At 39.1% G+C, this 20,828-nt stretch overlaps 1 protein-coding gene across 3 annotated transcripts in view; it reads right to left on the bottom strand.

Annotated features, from left to right (window-relative positions):
• Nucleotides 1-7,151: 7,151 nt before the first annotated feature.
• Nucleotides 7,152-20,828, bottom strand: part of CAP2 (cyclase associated actin cytoskeleton regulatory protein 2) — a 67,444-nt gene continuing 53,767 nt past the window's right edge. For all 3 annotated transcript variants that reach the window (XM_021552986.3, XM_021552979.3, XM_021552992.3), the window contains 6 exons: nucleotides 15,017-15,206; nucleotides 13,984-14,159; nucleotides 13,079-13,202; nucleotides 12,781-12,863; nucleotides 10,091-10,231; nucleotides 7,152-8,732 (listed from right to left, as the gene is read on the bottom strand). In XM_021552986.3, the coding sequence (XP_021408661.1) occupies nucleotides 8,649-8,732; nucleotides 10,091-10,231; nucleotides 12,781-12,863; nucleotides 13,079-13,202; nucleotides 13,984-14,159; nucleotides 15,017-15,206 (798 nt within the window). In that variant the 3' untranslated portion in view covers nucleotides 7,152-8,648. The remainder of the gene's footprint in view (nucleotides 8,733-10,090; nucleotides 10,232-12,780; nucleotides 12,864-13,078; nucleotides 13,203-13,983; nucleotides 14,160-15,016; nucleotides 15,207-20,828) is intronic.

Below are 20,828 nucleotides of genomic sequence, written 5' to 3'. Positions count from 1 at the left end.
GCGTTCTGCGGTTTTATTTTCTTGTATTGGTCTCGTGGGTTTTTTTCTTCCTCTATCTCCCCCTTTTCATCTTTTCCCCTATCACATATCGTGTTCGTCCTCTGAAAAAAAGGAAAAAAACCTACCCAAAACAAAAACAAGCACTCACAAACAAAACCAAAACAGACAAACCCCCCACAATCCACAGAGTAATTTTGGTTGGAAAAGACCTCTGTCATCGAGTCCAGCCTGTGACTGAACATCGCCGTGTCAACTAGACCAGGGCACTGAGTGCCACCCCCAGGCACGGTGACCCCACCACCTCCCTGGGCGGCTCATTCCAATGTCTAATCACCTTTTCTGCGAATAAATTCTTCCTAATGTCCAGCCTGAAACTCTCCGGAGCAGAGGCCGACCCCCACCTGGCTACAGCCTCCTTCAGGGAGTTATGGAGAGCGGTAAGGTCACCCTTGAGCCTCCTCCACGCTAAACACCCTCAGCTCCCTCAGCCGCTCCTCAGAGCACTTGATCCCCTCAAATGCTGAATAAAGAGCCAGCAGCAAGGTTAAACACAGTTCTTCTAACTAACTTCCAGTCTTTAAGGTTTCTGTGTTCTGTTAAGCATCTCAACCAGACCAAGAGTTCTGTCTGAACAGAGGTGTTAACACAGGTCAATACTGAATTAACAAGTAATACATATTGTGAACCTGGAATGTTTCCCGTGTTGAAGACAACGCCACAGCTGAACAAAACCAGAAGTTTCTCCCTCTCCCTGGTGAACTATTTTCCCACTTAACCTCACCTAATTTTAAAAAATGAAGTAATTTCATAAAATCATAGACTCATAGAATGGCCTGGTTTGGAATGAACCTTAAAGATCCCTGCCCCATGGGCAGGGACAGCTTCCACTAGGCTATGTGGCTCCAAACCCCATCCAACCTGGCCTTGAACATTTCCAGGGGTGGGGCATCCACAGCTTCTGTGGCAGACTGTTCCACTGCCTCACCACCCTCACAGTAAAGATTTTTTCCTGTGTATCTAACAGAAATTTCCACTCTTTCTGTCCCAGAAGTTTGTGTGGAGTGAGTCTCTAATACAAGCAAGCTGAGATGAATTGCCTAAGTGATGATCAAATAGTGACCCGTACAATATAATGCAGTTATGTAAGGTGCTGGCACTCATTACAGTTTTAATTACACTGGTATGTTTTGTAACATAGACCTTGGTGAAATCAATATGGGTAAATGTTTAGGGAAACACAGCAAGTTTTAGCATGATTAGGAAAAAAGAAAGGAGGGAAGATAGACACATGTATAGAGGAAAATATGGTTTTAAGCCATCTATTAATTCCTAATAGAAAAACTGTTTTGAAAAACTGACAATAAATGTAATATAACAAGACTTCTTTCCCTATAATATTTCACTTCTTCCTTCATGAGTTGCAGTCTATTTAATTTCTTTTTCCACAAACCCTTCAGGACCAAATAGTGTCCAGCGTTTTTATTTTTATTTTAATTTTTTTTTTTTTTTTTTTTTTTTTTTTTTTTTTTTTTTTGCCTCTGTGGCCACAGGTTTTGAAAGCCAGATCAAGTCTTAAAGTACAATTACAAGATCTCAGAGACTTTGTATAGTGCTGCCAGTCACATGTAAATTTTAGGCTCACCAGCAGCAGCATTACACAGGCATAGCTAGAACTCACTATGAGATTATTCTGGATATTCAAGGTGAAACAGAATCACTGACAGCAGAGAGCAGGGGACTAACAGGTAACAATATAATGTTTCCTCATGCCCAAATTTTTCAGTTATTAGTTTTTCATTCTTCTGCTTAAAAAAATACCCCACAACTGACCAACAAATTCTGCAGGCATTCAGATTCTTCTATTCTGGGACACATGTGAGATGCTGTGACAACATGGCTTGCCAGTAGTGAGAAACACACAGCTTAGGCTTTTGACGACTGAGGCTCTTGTTTCATTGCTGTGTCAGACTGCCACACAGGTCAATATTTACAGCCTTCTGCAGCACCAATCCCTTGCTACATTGCTTTCCCTTGTGGGTGGGCAGCTCATTGTACCAGCTGATGAAAGTAAGTAGTTGAATGCCTTGGCAGTTAAATATCCTCTTCCCTTGAAATGAGATTTAGGCAAGAGGAAATGTTTTGAACTAAATCAAAAGAAGGAGGTAAGCACTTTTCTAAAAGCTGGTGTCATAATAGTTAAGGTTTAAGGGGAATCTGGAATCTCACCTTAAACTCTTTAAGTGTAGGTAATGCTGAAAAACCTGATCAGTCACTCTAGAGTGGGGAATCCTTCATGGTCATCAGGAGGTAATGAACACTGATGTGCTGTGAATCTGGCTGTTGTACAGAGCTAGACATTGTACCTTGGCTCATTTTTGATATGCCTTCCAGCATCTTGTTTTCAAGGGTTTTAAACCATCTTTAAAACCGAGGATTCACCAAAGCATTGAAGTTCATTTCTTTCTTTTGCTCGGGGGATAACAGATCGCATCTCCTGCATCATGCTGAAATATTCTAATAATAGGAGCTCTTCTAAAGAGTCCTTGGAAGAGAGTTGTTGGACATTAATCAACAACAAGCTCTTGTCATTGCAAAGTGGTTAATTATTGTTGGGCCCAGTAGCTACAATTCATGTTATTTAGAGATTTGTATCTGGTATTTATGATCATGTACAGAGTGAAATTAAATGCAAATGATGGTTAAAGAGATTCTTCATCACTGAAACTATACACAGTCACCAAAGAATGAGAACCTTTCCCCTTGTTGGGGCAAGCAGCCAGATACAGAACATGAAACTTGCACCAAAAAACATATGTATGCATTTACGTAATGTAAAATGTTACACATTTAGTGTGGAAAATGGTACAACTTTCTCCCACATTAAATTAATTTAACCTTTCACTTTGAAACTGATCTCTCTCATCCATCTAAGGAACTTGAATGAGAGATTGGCTCTAAAGCCTTACACAGTTCACTGAAGTAACTTCTTCCTAATATATGCAACTTCAAGTGGAATACAAAGAATGCAACTTCAAGTGGAATACAAAGAAAACAGAATCCTGGTGGTCACAGTTGATAAAAATGTCATAGCAAATCAGCTGGAGAAAAAAAAAGGAGAAACTTTTCCACTTCTATCTTAGAGTACACAAGTTTTTTTGTGTGGTTGCCTGTTTATTAGTACTGGTTTAGGAGTTGTGCTTAAACACCTTTATTTGCCTTCTACCTTGGCCTTGTTTGAAGGAAGAGTAACAACAGCTTTACTCGGGAATCTGGCACTGGGAAGCCTTACCAGTTACCTAACTCCCTTCTCTGTCACATTCCCTTCTCTTCCCAGGGAGGAAATATGGTGGTGCCTCTGTTGAAGCAGCAGTGGGACACGGCTTTGGAGAGCAAGAGTGGTGATCAGTGGTGATCAGGTAGGGTCCTCAGCATGCAGCAAGACCTAGGGAAGAAGGGCTAAACCTAAGAAGTCATCACTGAGTTTTGGGTGGTGGAGTAGGGAATGTTCTCTGATCTTCTACAGAACTTTTGGCACACAAAAAGAATTTTCAGGGTTATTTTAACCATAAAGACAGAGCAGGTTTTTGTTTTCTGGTAGTCAGAACATTCCTTGGGGAGCATTATTTATGACTTTTAACTAGTAAGAGGGGGATTTTATCACAAGTCAGGGGCCTGTTTACAGGCATCTTCAGAGAGCAGTAGCTACTTCTGGACAGTATTTTCACAGCAGTTGGGCTCAGATCCCTACAGAAGGGAAACTGAATCTGCTTCGTATGTTCTTGGTAATTGCTGTGCTTGCTAGCATATTGTGTAATTGACTGAACATTACCTCCATTTGTCTGGAAGCTTCCACATTTTAGAAGGAGCCCAGTTGACCAGCACATCAGGAGAGTGCACTAAGAGTGCACACTGAACTGAGCCCCTAAAGCATTCCAAATGCCCAAATGCTTGATCTTTAGGAAATATATGTGAGGCACAGGGTGATGAACACATAGTGCAGTAACAAGGAACTCCTGCAGATCCACAGATATGCCGAGGATTCAGGAAGGACTAAGAACAAAAATGATTTGTCTGCAAAATAACTGTGGCACAGAGAAGCCTTAGCAAGTGCCTAAGTCTCTAGCACATGGAAAAGATTTCTGGTTTTCAAACAAATAAATTATTTTCTCCTTTATCTTCAATGTCTCTGTTAAATATGACTTTTAATTTCAATCAGGTATTTTTTAAATGTAGATATGCTTAGCAGTGTTTAAAAAAAAAAAAAAAAAAAGGAAAACCAACCCAAAAGATCTATTTAATAATTGGTAACAAGCAGGTTTTTTTTTATTCTTCCTCGTTCATCCCACTCAAACTTTTACCAAGATGATAATTTCAAGATCAAAGTAGTATTAAGTGTTTTTCCAGTGACTTTTAGAGGGCAGAATTCCCCAGCTCCATGGCAAACAGTATTCACGCCCTTTTAAACGCTGCAGTAGTGCAGATCGTCATTAAAAGCTTGCGAAGGCCTGGCCTTGGCTGTTTCCTGCCATCTGGTGGGTACTTGAAGTTACTACCTCGATGCTTCTAATTTTCGTGGGCTTTTAGTAACCAATATTTGGAACAACTAAGCGAGAATCACAAATGAGGAACGGCTGAGGTTGGCAGGGACCTCTGGAGTCCACCTGGCCCCTGCCCGAGCAGGGCCTCCTAGAGCTGGTTGTACAGGACCATGTCCATGGGACTTCTGAATTCTCTAAGGCTGGATACTCCATTGCCTCTCTGAGCAACCTGTGTTAGTGTTGGTCACTTGCAACTGAAAAGTTTCCTGACGGACAGAGGGAAATCTCCTGTGTTTCAGTGTGTGCCCATTGTCTTTGGTCCTGTCAATGGGCAGCCCTGAAGAGAGCCGGGCTTCCTTCTCTTTGCACTCTAGTCTGTTTAAGAAAGTTTAACATCTATTGAAGCTTTTCATAGGAAAAAAGCTCTTTACATTTAGACACTTAAAAACTCACCTTCCCTGTGGGAAGATTATTCTCCTGCACGGTGGGGGTGTAGGGAGGCAGAGATCTGTGAAGCTTGCTCTTGGGGAGAGAGGTTTATTGGAGAATTCAGGAATGCCCAAGCCTCGTGCTCTCAGGCGTAGCACGTGGCCGGGCTTAGGAGGACGGGGGAGGGGAGAGAGAAACGGAGGGTTTAGGAGAGGGGAAGCCCCAGGGGGGCAGGAAGAGAGGAGGAGAGGGCCAAGAGACCGCATGGCCCCTCTGAGCCCCCTTTTCAGGGGCTCCTAGGTGGGCTGGGACAAGGCATGGGCCAATGGGGTTACAGACTGCGATGCTTCAGGGGCAGGTACAGAGGTGTGGGATGAGCCACAATCTTTTGGGGGGTAGGATGGAACAGTCCATTTCACTCCAGGATTCATCCAAGGGCAGAAGTGACATTCGGCTAGCTACAAGAACAATCATATCTATCTATCCTCTGCAACACTTCCCTTTTACATGTGTTTTACTGTCTGATTTACAGCATCTGTACTAGTGCAGATTTATAGAAATGAACTGGCTAATTATACCATACACATTTTTTCCATATCAATATATGAACCATGTTCACTGTTTTCTGTTTTGGCAGTGGCACTGATTTTAGGGCATGACCACATTATTAGTACAGTGTAATGCAGAAATCAAGGGGTATATCTTGCGTGACAACACGCAGTAAAAAAAAAAAAAAGATCAACTGGACCTTAGGGATGTTCAACATTTAGCAGTTCATTCCTTGCTGGAATCAACCATCAGATCAGACAGATCAGTCTTGCTGTTGAAAACTTGGTGGCTGCAACTGCTCATGGCTGAGATGATTCATCAAATCATCTTTCTGCAGTTTGTTGGATATTTCTATTCTTTAAGATAAACTTGACTTTTCACAAAAAGAGTGTTTAATTTGTACACAAATTCATGTAAAGTAGAAGCAGAGCTTTGTTGATTTAACATTCCTTTGTAATTTTGAATTTAATGACAGGTTGCAGGGAAAGAACAGTCCAACCTACTGGAAATGTATGACAAGTATTTTTTACGATGACCAAACTGAACTGACAAAAGGTGGTTATAGATTTGTTGTTGTTGTGTGGTTGACTGGATATAATCTATTTTAGAAGTCTCTCTCCTACTTTTCTGCTGTCCAGTCATGCATTGACTTGGTATCCGTTTCTTAAGTTGAAGTAATTGCCTTGGGTCTGTCCATGCGAGGCCTTCTTCCTTTTTTTTTAAACTTCTGCCCTCTGACAAAGGTCTGAGGTGTGCTCAGACTGTCAGGCACACGTTGTTACTGCACAGGACCTATTTCTGCTAAGAAACCAGTCAAAGAAATGTACTTAATGTGAATGTTTAAGGTGAAGGTCTTGCCATGAAGGAGTTTGCCTTCAAATGTTTAAAGAATCAGATCAGCCTTCACAGACTTTGTATTTGATGGGGGAGTTAAATTCTTCAGAGGAACTATAAGAAATTGCCTGTGTAGTGATTCAGGGCTGTCTTGCTGCTTTCTGTTTATCATCAGGATTTGATACTTGGTTTGTGCCTCCAAAGCAGTAAGTGGCATCCTGCTGCTGCATAATGCCTTGTCCCTTCTTTGATGCTGTATGAAAGGAAGAGTCAGTATCTCATGCCAGAATTCTCTTGAAGGAGATTATTTTTTGGAACACGTTACGATTGTGATTTAAGGAATAAACAACCCTTCAACAACCCTTTTATCATGACAATTTTGTGATGCCCATTCTTCAGAGATGAGGCACATCCAAGTGATATATGGAGTGGACCACTTGTGATTGAAGCCATATAGAGAAACAACAGGAAAAGGTAAAAATATAAGGCAAATCGTACCATCATGATCATCTCCCTAGACATAATCCCTGGAAGATACAGGTGTACCTACAAGTGAGAATCACGAAAAGCTCAATTTGCTGGCTGTCACCAAAGTTATGTGCATAACACTTCACATTTACCTGCCAGCATACAGAATATCCTCTACTCACTGTGAGATGGATTATGGCAGCAAAAATGGTGATATTTTAGTGAAATGGGAGGAGAAGCTACTTTTTCTCTCTCCAGCTTTTGAAACAGGGCTTAAGGAAGAGAAAGCCTACAGGACAAACGGTGTCACAGGTTAAGGTCTGAACAACTTGGTTTTTAAACAAGTACATTTTCCTTTTTATTTCATAAGAAGTTTACTTGTTGAAAAAATTATATATATTAAAGCAAACACAATTATACACATAGGTTAAACATCAGATAGCAAAACCATAAGGAATGAGCACTACTGGTTGTATTGTATAGGGTTTACAATCAAAGGTATACTTAAAAACCCTTAAGAGTTAATGTACTTTCAAGGTAAGTTAGGCACAAAGTTTAGCTTGGAACTAGCTCTGCAAGCATCTCACTGTGATTTCACTGATACAAAGTATTACAAATGATCAAAAACATAAAGTGACTTTTAAAATTTTTAAAGTTTTATTTGTACTGTGTGCTGAAATAGTACAAATGTATACAATACTCCATCTTTGTTAAAAAAAAACTGTAGGTACTGTAGAGTCAAAGGGCTAAACCAGAAATTACCCCTTTATTTGGGCTCAGAATTAGTATGGCATAAATCTATGGCTTTCCTTTGTGAACGTATTTGAAAGTGAGTAACTCCTCCAAATGTGGGGAAAAAACCTGAGGATGATACTTTTAATGAACAAGATGAGTTACAATACAAATATTTTAAAGAAACTTTATTAGTAAGGGAAACTAGCTGGCATCAGATGTGTCTGTCTTCCTTGGTTTTCAGTATAAGATGCAAGATAAACCATGAAATTTTAAAAACTGAGAGTTTGTGTCACCAAAAAAACAAAAAGGGGAAAAAAAAAAAGAAATCCAAGGAACAAAAAACCTTCAAGTCATTTCCTGCAAGGTTTTAGCATTGATGAGCCCCTACCTTAGAAAGAATAACTTATTTGCAAGAAATGAGAGGGCAACAGCAAGTCTGTGAACCACAGTAAAATCTTACTTCACAGAAAATTTGGATCTTCTAAATATGCATATTAAAAATGTTTTTGATTAAACTACCAGATTTTTTTTTCCATTTTCAGTTAGCAAAATGTATTGCTGTGGTAAAAGTTGTCCTTTTTTGCTTGTTTGAAATGAAACACATTATAATTGCCACAGTACTGCAAGAAACTGCATACTTTCTACAGGTACATTTTTACTGCATCATACAGGAATTGCTTAATAGGCAAAAATAAACACCTTAAAGTCTTAATGCTGTTTTTGAATTAGCAGAAATACAAAAAGGAATGCACTGAAGCAAGATGATAAAAAAAAGTGTTATCATGCAGTATGTTGGCTTAATGTATACAAAATTTCAAACCAATGATGTGACTGGAGGGTGGGGTTTTAACTTATTGCATTCCCATTCAGAATTAAAATTGTATGTGAAGGCAAACTGTGTGGAGACATGACCAGGACCGGGCTGCCTAACAAAAGGGTGCTAGATGTGTTATTGTTCCTAGCATGCAGAGCTAATGCTTGAAGGCCTATGAGAGCAGCATGAACTCCTGCTACCTCTAGTTCTTTACATTACTGCTTTGTGTGTGCTGGCCGCAGTCTATCCGTGGTCAGCAAGTGCTCTGTGGTGTGAGGAAGTCAACCCACAATCTCTGCAGGTTCAGTGACCAACTTAGATCCATCCCATGCGGTCTTGAACTGTTCAGGAACCGGAAATTCTTTCTGGTAGGAAACAAAAGCAACAATGATGGTTAAACAAACAGGGGATATCTCATGAAAACTGGTGGAATACTATTATTTCTACATGACTGCGAAAGCATTGATAGCTCAGACATGCCGGGATTAGAGAGAAGCCTTCTTCATTACCCTAGGAAGTTATTTTACAATGCCACACAGGAAAAAGCCTGATTGCTACCCAGTTTCAAATAGCCTTGGTATGGTACGACTTTGCAATAATTTCTCTCACACCATTATCTGCATCAACTAAGTAAATAAGCCTCATGTCAGAAATGACTTCAGATTCCATTGATGTCTGGGCTGGAAGATAGTAGAGAGCATTTAGATGGGGAGATTAAGCCAGGATTCTAATTTTAAGGACAAAAGCAATACTGTAATATGGAAGAATGAAATAAAAAAAAAAAACCCAGTCATTTTAAGCGTGATACACTTCAAAATAGTCAGCATCCTTTGTGGGGTACACAAAATGAAGCATAACATCAAATAAAGTGTTCTTTGATTCTACAATTTTTTACTTGTCTAAATAAAGGCATCCAGTCTAAAACTAAAAGTCTAAAGTAAAGTAAAGGCATCCAGCAGTCACTTTTGGAAATGTGAAGCACAAAAGTTCTCATTACACATTTTATTTTATAAAGCCTAAACCCCTGCACTAAATTTCATCCCAAAAGACTAACAAGAAATTTAAGTTCTGTCTCTGGCCATGCACAGCAATTTCAATTATACTTTGCTGATGACACCAGGGAACTATTAGGAGCACACTTTGCCTACTTGTGTGTGAAGTGACAGAGCATGACTTTACTAGAAATGCCACTGTGCACAGTATGGAAATTTTACTAGAACGGGAAAGGAACTGGAAAAATGCACCAGTTTAAGTGACTTTTAAGGACATATGTTGAAAATAGTACAAACTACTACAGCTGTTACACATGTATAAATAGCTTTAGAAAAAACAATTATACTGTATTAATTCACCTGTAGTATCATTACATTTATCTTAGTTTTAGCCTCATCATCTTCAGACTTAAGTGCTTTTCTGTGAAGGTAATTTCTTTGGTGGATTATGTTTAGATACTAAAAAAAGAAGATCAGATGGATAGGACATGAAGCCATTATGGATCAGAATGGAAAGACATAATTTCTGATCTCTGAAATTACTTTGTGCCCCACAAAATAAGGAATTCTTTTGCTGATATACAGGCACATAGAAATTAAACTGTTTTGGATCATTTCTTTGGTGACACAATTATATGTGTTACATCAATTTCTTTCCTAGCTGCTTAAGTTCTCTTAACTGCCAAGGGTAGTATGAAACAGAAAGGAAAATAAAAAAGTATCTCGCTCACATAATCACCATCCTGGGGGATGAGAATGTTCATCTCAGATGACTTGGCACTCACAATCTCACAATCCAATGACTCCTCACTGAGGTAGATGTGGCAGCCTTCTGTTTTGTTAATAGAAATAGTTGGCACTTTCCCCATCACCTGCAAAATAAAATCTACTTAACATCAAATCTTAAAATGCAAACAGAGATACTGTTAATAAAATCCTCATTGCCTTCTAGATCTAATTTTGGCCACCAGCATCTGATTTGTGTGTCACCTGCCTGTGTGATGCTTTGATTCGATTTGGTGGACACAGAAAATTCTTGGTCGTGGTAACAAAGACCTGTATACGACAGCAAACCTGTAATATACAGCAAGCTTTCAATATACAGTTTGATGATAGTACTTCTCAGATTCTTGATTATTTCAATGACACTTTTGTGCTGATATTTAGGCAGTGTTCACCTTGTTCAGCAGTGAGTATTGACTAAGAAGTCAAACATGTAAACTTCAAGGGCAAAGGAAAGATCCCAGCATAAAGTAGTACTCAACAAGGGATTTGTAATACACTCTGAAGATTTCAAGATCTCTGAAAATGTTGATCTTGCAACATCCAACAGGAAAGGGTTCTCATCCTCTTCAGGCAAGCTACAGTTCTAAATAGGTACTAAGATCAATTCAATTAAATCTCTAAAACGATTCTGTATGTCTCTTTAAGAGCAAGCACAAGATTTACTTGAGGCGAGGAAGGGAAATCTTCTCTTGTTTACAGTTTTACAGATTGAAAGATTTCTTCATGGCTAAAAGTCTGACTCACATTTGTCAGTAAAAATTCCTGCTCCTGCCCTCTCTAGCAAGGATGGCAATATACTCTGGACATCAAAACACCAGAGATTATCCTAATCCATAGAATAGTGACAGCACATGACAGAGATGTACTTGTTAATGAGTGTCTCCCATCACTTAATTAAAGAATATCTTTCAACTTCAGTTCCTTAAATGTGGCAGTAAACCAAGTGGTCTGTCCTCTTGCATCCCACCCTTATCCTGAAGTCTGAGCTACACAGTGGATCAATGCATCCTAAAGTTCCTCTCTTAAATGCATTCTTATGCAATGGAGAACAGAAGGAAGGGGTGTTTAAAAATTTTTGCAAACATCTGGCAAGAAAAGATATACCACTGAGATAAAGGAGACAGGAGCAATATGGCACTGAAGTTACTATAGCAAAATCTGTAGGATTAATTTACTGAAATCTGTTGCATTAACATATCATGTATTTGGACCTGAAGAACTCTGGTCTTCAAATTACTGAGAAAACTGAGGTGCTTGGCACTTGGCATATGCCAGGCCTGCGGGAGGTGTCTGATTCAGGCAGCATACAGCATATAACCAGATCCTGCCTTCTTAAGTGGATCCCCATTCTGCTCCATGACATGCATAGAAGCCTTCTGCAATATTCATAGAACATGCTCAATTTTGATTCTAAGAATTTTGATTCTTATAAAAGGTATTTAAATTTCATTTGAGTATTAGCAAGCTGAGGCTTTGCTATTTATTACATACAATTTTTTCAGCTTTCATGAATACTTTAGTAGTTAATGACTTAAAATAATACAATTATTTTAAAACTGCTCCAATAAGTGCCTGGGATCCTTAATTAACTGCCTCCTCTGCTGTAAAAAGACACGTAGTGATCATGAATAAAACTGATAGTTACAGTTCAGAAAATAATGCACAGTTGGTAGCAATGTCAGTCACTTGCATAAGGTTCAAAATATAAAAACCCCATCTTGCTCCTATTCCATGTGGTGGCTGTGACAATTATTTCTGAAGCATGGAGCAGGACTGTCTATATTTAATGTCATACAGCAGGCACAGCCTCTTAAGCAAAAGACCTCATTTTGAAGAGTGGCAGTTTAATATAATAATTAACGATTTTTTTTTTTCACTTAAAATAATATGTCCTGGAGTGTCTTCTTGAGATTACATTGTGTGTGTCAGACACAATGCAATATTAGAGCAGGTAGTTAGGCCTCTGTGGAACAGGATGACTGAAGTGCTGCAAATGTCAGGTAGACTGTATATTTTGACCAGTACAAACAAGTATCCCCCAGTAGAGATGGCAATTACAGATTTAAAATACATATTTTCTTTTCACGAGGATCACAAGGAAGATGATCTCTGATTAAGCTTTTTGAAGGCAAATTATATAAAGTGTCACATCACTGGCCAGGGAGATTTTTTGGAATCCCAGCACCTACTTTTTCGTTATAGCACTTGACAGTCTATTTGAAAATTTCCATTGAGAAGGTAAGAAAAGAAAAAAATCTTGTGCACTACGAAATCAATTAGCTAACTGCTAGAATTTCTTCTGTAAGCACCACTGAACTTTCAAGAGCTGGGAGTTGCTTACTATGAAAGCAAGCAGATCAAGGACAGAAGTAACAGTTCTGCCAGTGTACAGATCTCTCAGCTTCACCAGAACCAAAAGGCACTGGGCTACGGGAGCTTTGTTCACTGATAGTAAATAGTTTTCACAAGCATATTTTAAAAACATCAGCAGAATTTAAAGCATATAAAGATCTATTTAGATACTTCTTACTTTTGTTGTGCTTTGTGAGTTTTGAAAATCTCTTGTAGCTATAAGTTGGGTTTTTTCCTCCCCACTTCTTCTAGGTTGGTCTTCATCTCTCAATTGGATATTTACCTGAATCTGAATATCCCTGGAGTTGATCACTTCCACGATTCCCACAACATTGTCAAACACAAGGCCAAACTTTTTACAGTTGTCTGAAATAAAAGCAATCATAAATAAGAAAGGCAAGACAAAAGCAAATACATGCACACATGCTACATTGACTATGAAAATTCCCAGTCCTGCACTACTGAATGACTTTACTTTCGTAATCAATCATTAAATGAATGGAATGATTCAGATGCATTCTTAATCACATAAGTCAGTTTTTTCAAGATTGTAACGAAGCCCAGCTGAGCTACCCACTCACCAATAGTAATTGAGTTGATTTTTCCTTTTATCTGAAGTGTAGATTTGTTACACTTAAAAATATAGGCCACTTGCTTGAGTTCAGTGTTGTTAATGACCAGGTCATTCTTATCCTCTTGATATTCCTATTTCAAAAGAAAGTCACTAGGATTAAAAGAACAATTACACTCCATGGATGTCCAGGAAAGGCTAGGGATCCACAAGGAAAGTTCCAAGTAGTAGAACTGTAACAACATTACACAGGCAAACGGTGACTACACCTTATGCAAACTGGACTCCACTGTAATATACACTGACTGTGTATATAACTTTCTGCATGACTAAACTGCATATTCTTTCTGCTCTCTCTTAACCAACACAGTCACATCAATTTTCATTCTGAGATTCTTTGGTGTATGCTTATATAAATTAACACCCAAACTTTTAAAAAAATCTCCTTTTTCCATCTGTAGATTGGGCAAAAGGAAAACACTCCTCTACTTTTAAGCACAGAAGACATGCTTGCATGGAATGGACAATTAAATATAAATGTATAATTCCATTGGCTAGGGAAACTGGAGAGTGTGGTCTGTGATGACTGTTCTCACTCATTCACAGGAATGCCCTGCAAAGAGGAATTTAAATTGGTGTTCTGGGGCATTGTCTGATTTTGCAAGGAATTTATATGCTGGTTCTGACATTCTCCAGTGAGATTAATTAATAAGTGAATCTCAGAGACAAATGCATTTACTTAAGATCCTACAGAATAGTAAAAGCTGAACTGTAGCAATGCAGAGAAATTGAAGACTCAGCCCATTTTAGTTTTAACTTCTGTTTTGTTGCATGTTATTGACAGACAAGATGTTTCACTGCTCCTCCTGGTTTGCAATGTGCAAAGTGAAATTCAGAGGTGTGACTGGAACTCACCACTCTCCACTTCTTTCCCTCTAGCTCCAAGACAGGGGCATGGTTCTGCTGTGGGGAATTCTTGGGAGAGGTAGGACTTGGAGTATGGCTTTTTGTTGGAGAACGAACAGGTGGACCTTGGGCACGTAGGCTGGGGTTCTTGTGAGTCTTCTGGTCATCAGAGACATGTCGAAGCCCTAAAAAGCCAAAAATAAAGGGTGCTTGTGAAAGAGAGTCCATTTTTCAATCCTAAAAGTGCTGATATTGAAGCATGAGAAGTTTGTTTGTACTTGTGTTATGTTATTCTCTGAAATTACTTTTTATCTTTATTTAATTTCCTCAAGGTTTACCTGGGTAACAACCTGAAGTTCAACTGCTGACATACTTTTAGCAGATCATATAAAAACTCTTCTACTGTGGATGGGCTCTTAGTATGTTCACCAGAAAATCCCTCAATGTCTTCTAGATCCCTCTCTGTCTGTAGCAAGTTCTGAGAGCTTGTCTTATAATGTCTTTCCACCCATAAAACAGAATTTATTTTTCTAACTTATGACAATATTTGATCTATCCCTTCAGCATTAAATGCATGTATATAGCAATGATATGTATTTAAATTCACAGATATATACCTAAATTACAACTTTCCAATATTAATACAAAAAGCTTTATTTCACCTGACATGTAAGACATTTTGACACAGGTTTGCACACTCAATGTGAGTCAGAAAGAGGGATAAAACTTTATTGTAATTGCAACTTAAGAGGCTGACCAGCTTCTGGGGGCTGAATATACTCAGCTTGGCTGCCTTAAAATTAAAGTGATACCTCTAAATGGTGTGAATGTCAGGTATACTGAACTTATTTGGGTGCTGTGGCTTCTAAAGGACGTTTTGGTATGCAGCCTCCTCCATCGGACCATTGCAGGCCTCAGAAGGATCTGAGCTGCTAGGATGTAACTCTAAAATGCCGTGAAAGCTGTGAAATGCTCTGAAAAATGTAACAGGTCTTGGTGTAGTTTGACTACTGCATCACAATTCGATTTCTTTTCTCCTGACCTTTGGTAATTGCCTCTCCCTGGTTGAGCTGTGCAAAGAGAGCTGAGCGAGACGCAGTTCCTTCGTCCTTTGCCGTTTCCGTATCGAAGATGGGCGGCGGTCCCGGGGGCGGCGGTGGCGGAGGTGGCGGGGAAAGGCAGGAGCTGCTGGTTAGAACAGATCGCATGGACATGGGGGATGCAACAGGACCCTGTTTGAGACAGAGGGAAATACCTTACATACAGTGTTTAAGGAGCATTGTATCATAATCGCTCTTATTTACTAACATCCTTGAATGCTGTGAGTTCGGGTGACTCTAGAAAGCCACAGGCTCAGGACAATTTCAGGCTTCATAATTGAATATAATCCTATGAATCCTTCCCTGCACCGGAGCAAGCACAGCTAGAAAGACTGACAGCCCACACTCTACCCTTACTGTAGAATGACTCCACCTAAAATTTTTGTCTTAAACATTTCTAAGGGCTGTTGTTAAAGATCTTTAACTATTCCATAATTTATTCCAGTGTTTACTTACATAAAAAGGAAAATGTCACTTTTTTTCCAGATAAAGAAAATGTTTTGGTACAACACAAATAACTGAGAGGTTCATGAACTGTCAGTTATACATAGGGAACATGATAAATTGTATGCAAAATGTAAATGCTATCCTTTGAAGTCTTCAAGTTATCTGTAAAGATTCAAATACCACAGGTTATAAAATTATGATGATTCAAGTATCTTGATTTTGAAATTCAATTTTTGAGTTTTTAGTTTAATTTCTTAAATTCTTTTTTTCCTTTTTTTTTTTCAGTTGCAGGAGATCACAGCACACAAGTTAGGAGCAAAGGGGGCCTTGGCAAAGTAAGTAACACAATCTTTCTTTCAGTTTCCATAATCAAAAGTACATATTTTGGTCTGAATTACAATTCTTACATAGAATATTATCAAAAAGACAGAGAATACGAATAATTATCTGACCAAAATTTTATAAGACTGCCCTAACATCCTAATAATAGATGTTACAAGACAATCTGAGAATCACATTTCCTATCCTGCCACTGAGTGTCACTCTGATCCTACCTCTCTGCAGCACAGAAAGAATTTTTAACAGAACTATTGAGAAAAATAGATTGGTTCTGATGAGTTCATCTAGCTACAGAGATACTGTGCATTGCAGCAGCAAATATTAACAGGTGGGCAGATACAATGGGAAAATTACAGCGACTTACGAGTCACAGCTCCTCTAACTGAATACCTTTGTTAAGAGATACAGGTTGTTAGTGCGCCCCTGGTAATCCATCCTGGAAACAGATACTGCTTAGCTGGCCTCTGAGGATATTTTTAACCACTTATGGTACTACTCTTTCTGCTTTCCACTAAACTGAAACACTGATCTGGTTCATGCATCTCACAGGAGTGGAAACTACAGCTGTTTTTTAAAAAGTAAAACTTGTCCTGGCCTGTAATCCCAAACTGATAACAGGAAAAAGGTGAGATCCACATACTCCTTTTTTACTTACTCTTCAGATATACTTTATAAACAAAATAAAAATCCAAGATCTCCTAAGAGAATAAGCTCTCTTCTTGTTATTAAATCTTTTTGACCAAATGTAAACAAATGAGACGATTCTCTTTTTGGAACCAATTATAATTTATTGTCAAGGTATACTGGGACTAAAGTCAACTGCTTTTAGAGACGTTCCATTGTTGCATGGATACATTTAACTCAGAGCTTCTGCTTACATACGTCCTTATTATAGGTCAGTGTTTTAGGCTGGGGACAACTTCTTCACTGGGCCCTCCATTTATAGTGCTTGTTCCCTGCCTCTGTTAATGCCAGTGAAGTTACTTGCAGCAGAGTCAGCAGAACTGTGAATTATTGTAATTTTTAAAAAAAAAGAATGTAAGTGGATTTAGTGGTACAATCAGTTACTGCTGCCTGAGGTGCAATACAGATCTTTCCCTTCTGTTGCCTGCAACCATAGCAACTGAATCCACTATGCCCTGGTTATCTAGAATTATGAACATTGCATTTGCAGGGCTTTTTAAAACACTCAGATACTCAGAAATGGCACTCACTATTCACAGTGTGAACATGCAGTTATGAATTATGTATGCTTTATAAAAGGCAATTAATAGCAGTAGTGGTAGTGGCTAATAACTTTTAGTCTGAGATGAAAATCCGCTTGCCAAATTCCAGGCTGACATCTGATTCCTCAAAAATACCTCCTGCTTCCACCTGCTTATCAATACAGTGCTGTGATTTTCCAGAAACTCGTGTAAGATTCACACATCCACTTGGAATGAACGCCACCTAAATTGTGCAAAGGCTGCAAAAGTGCATTAGAGAAAAAAATTCTGGAAGCTATCTGGGTATTCTGCATATAACACAGAGTGGTAGGTCACTCTGGCAGTCTCTTTGCTTCAAGTGTCAAACTCAAGCCCATCACAGACCAATGCAGGACACTCTGGGCTAAAATAATTCTGCTGAGTTGTGTATCAAAGTCAGTGTCCCATATGGCAACTAAAGTATGGGAATATCCATGTAATGAGATGGAAGTAAAACTCAGAAGGATTTATCTGTGGAAGGGGGTCATCTCGCTCCCAGAACTCTGAAAGAACTTCATTGTCAAAGTACAGATAAAAGGAAGGATTTTAAACACATCAGTTAAGTCTGGACATGATTTTGTATGACTGGAGATTGTTGTCATATTTATTTTCAAGAAATTGAAGATGTAGAAAAGGATCTGGGAAACTTTTTTCCTTTTAGAGCAGTACTGATGAAAAAACAAGTCTACTCAAAAATCTCAATTCTTGACCTGAGCAGCTAAGATATTCTAGTCCTTTTAAGTGGGTTTCAAAAGAAAAAAAATGTATTCATTGCACTCATGCTGACCATCTGCTTCTTCTTTTCTTTACAAGCCTGGTCCGTCCACTGAAGTCAGTGGTTATCTCCACTGAGCATAAAAGATTTTGAGTTAGATCTAATTAAGAACACAGACGCTATCAAAAGGTAAAGACACCTGAGGTTCTGTCACCCTTCCCACTTTTCCTCTTAATTTTGTGCAATCACAGAAATAAAAGACAGACTGAACCCTGGTTGTTAGCTTTTCTCCTGCATGGAAAATCTTGTCTAGTTTAAGACCCGAGTTACAGTTACACAAGCTAACTGATATTGTAGCATGCTATTTTCAACATCTAGGGCCATTCTGGAAACTGAAAACAATTTTAATCATACATTAGGCTAGGCAAAATTGAGACAAATCACAGGAATAAAGGTCTCTAAAGTACCTGGTTTAACTGCTCTCATCTGCATCTACTGCTCTGTAGACTTCTCCCGTAGGACCATCTCCCATTGAAATGAAATGGCATGGAAAAGACAGACAAGTCTCACTAATGAGAGGGTGCAAAGACCTGCTGGGAAGAAGGGTACAGTCTAACTCTGGCTACAGTCTTCTTTTCTTTGCCATTTTAATGTACCTTACTGAAATCAAACAAAAATTCAATCGACGTGAAATTCTTTATGGGAGAGTGGCTCAGGGAAACTCTCAAAAGGGGCAGAAAGCACAAAAGTGAACTGGAAATGCAGAATACACATTTCACTTCTTGCATTCCCTGCATGCCAGGGAGATGGGACCTGTGCTGCACTCAGACACACTGATGTAAAGGGCAACTTAAAAATCAGCCAAGTGAAATACTTCCAGGATTTTTTTTTTTTAAATTCATTTTGACATCTATTAATAAATGAACCTCCAAGTTACCAATCTCAATCACTAGCAATTACTTTTCTTTCCTCAGTTCCTCTTCTAAGACAACTTACACCCTCAGGCTCTACAATATTTCTGAACCAGACTCTTAAACTGTTCTGGTATCTGGTAAGACTTGTGTATAGTCCTATCCAATTTCAACAAAAGTTCCCTTCACAAAGTCCATTCATTTCTGTTCTGTATAGGGTAGTGTTTGGGAGAGCTGCTGGCAATAAAATAGCATGTTACATGCCCACAAAAGTTCAGCTATCCTAAAGCAGCAGGTGCTTAGCAGCTTTGCTATTTGCAAACAACTCTTCAGATTAACTTCACGCAGATGTTAACAACAGTGTGTCTTTACATAAAAAGTATTAGGAGCCATTTGGACCAGTGAAGGCGGTTGTTTGCAAGCTGCCTTTCTTCCTCTTTTATTTCAGCTGTTTGCCTCAGCAACAGCTGCTGTTCTCAATGCTGTGGTGTCTGCAGACAGCACATCAAGTTATACTGATAGCTGACTGCTCCCATTAACATGTTCATGTGGTCATTTTTCTGTTATTTACAAATATGTCCCTAGTGAGAATTATCAGGGGAACAGATAGAGTTGTCCTTACTTTCTGAAAATGTAACACAAAAGTAAGCTGTAACTTTTAATTTGTTAGTTTTGCATCATAATGAACCTGATGTGCTTTGGTGCTCCTGGAGCTTTTTGAAATGGAGGAAAATGTAATTCTCTGAGTAACGTCCTATCAGGAACAGGAGATGCAGGCCCTGTGACCATGTACTAAGAGCTCTGTAGGGGATGAAACATTCCAGAAATTTTGCCTCAGGGCTGTCTTCAGCCTCCAGCCATGCTCTAAATGGGGTAACAGGAATGGGTCAGGGTTTGCTCCTTGCTGGATAGCCCCAGGCTATCTGCAGAGATACCCAAATGCCTCCCATTGACTATGGCAGAGAAGCTTCCTTTAGCGACAGTGTCTGATGCTGCTTACAGTGCTGGGTCTGATAAATGTCACTGTGCAAGGGTTTGCAGGATTCTGGTACAGCCTCAAAGTATGTTATATTTCTGCCTTCATCTTGTACAACTGGCAGAAGGGTGACATACACTTCTTTTTCTCACCTAACTGGCTCGCTGGAAGAAAGAAATGATTGTTTATGTTGAGATAGCTGCCTGGTTGAAATTCTCATTTAATTCCCTTGAAATACAGTAGAGCTGAGTGAAGCCCTTTATTTTTGAGAAGCTGGGCCTTGTTAAGCACATTTCTCCTAAAGACTTCCTTCCCCTGGAGGACAGGGCAAAGCCAATCTTGTTAGAGAAATAAAATTCTGTTCATATGTAACACAAGTGCTCTGGGTGCAACACTATCACTAATTTTCAGTGGCCATATGGAGCTTGACATGTCTTCAGGTCTGAACCCAGCTACTGAGAGACAGTAAGAATTTCTTTTTATGTCTTATCACAGATGTTACTATTTCCTGAGCTATTCTTGCTGAACAGCTCCTGGGTTAGCCTTCCATGTCACTGTTACTATATTTGTAGAACTGCAGCAGCAAGGAGCCCTAGTCAGAGGCTCCTATCTCTGGGGATATGAGAGGCTTATGTGCCAGACCCTGTACAAACACCTGCAATATTCCTCTGTGTTGATCCAGCTTTTGGCTGACACAGTGCAGCACAGACACTGAGGGGAACAAAGTTCTTGTGCTGGGCACCTGCTGTGGAGAACCCGAAAAATGCATTTCTATTAGTGCAATGGTTGATTTTACTCTGAGCCAGAAAAATCTATGTAATGCATTTAAATAAATGATTATGAGTGTGTATGATATATAGTACCTATTTCATCGGTCATTCCTATTAAGAGGTAAGTATCTATTTGCAGCTGAAGCAACAGGTGGCTTAGAGACACACAGTGGAATCCCTCCCTTAATTTATTGAAAAGCCTTCTTTTCATGGCAGCAGACAAACTGGAATCTTAACTGGGAATACATCCTTTCCCCCCCCTTTCCCCCCCCCCCCAAAAAAAAAAAAAAAAAAAAGGAAGGATATCACTGTTTTCTCCCCCTTTATAGTAATCCTAGTTTCACACCTAAAA

Source organism: Lonchura striata, chromosome 1 (genome assembly GCF_046129695.1).
Source record: "Lonchura striata isolate bLonStr1 chromosome 1, bLonStr1.mat, whole genome shotgun sequence".
Taxonomy (NCBI): Eukaryota; Metazoa; Chordata; class Aves; order Passeriformes; family Estrildidae; genus Lonchura; species Lonchura striata.
Note: the sequence above shows the minus strand (reverse complement) of the source record. Positions and strands in the feature narration are given on the sequence as shown.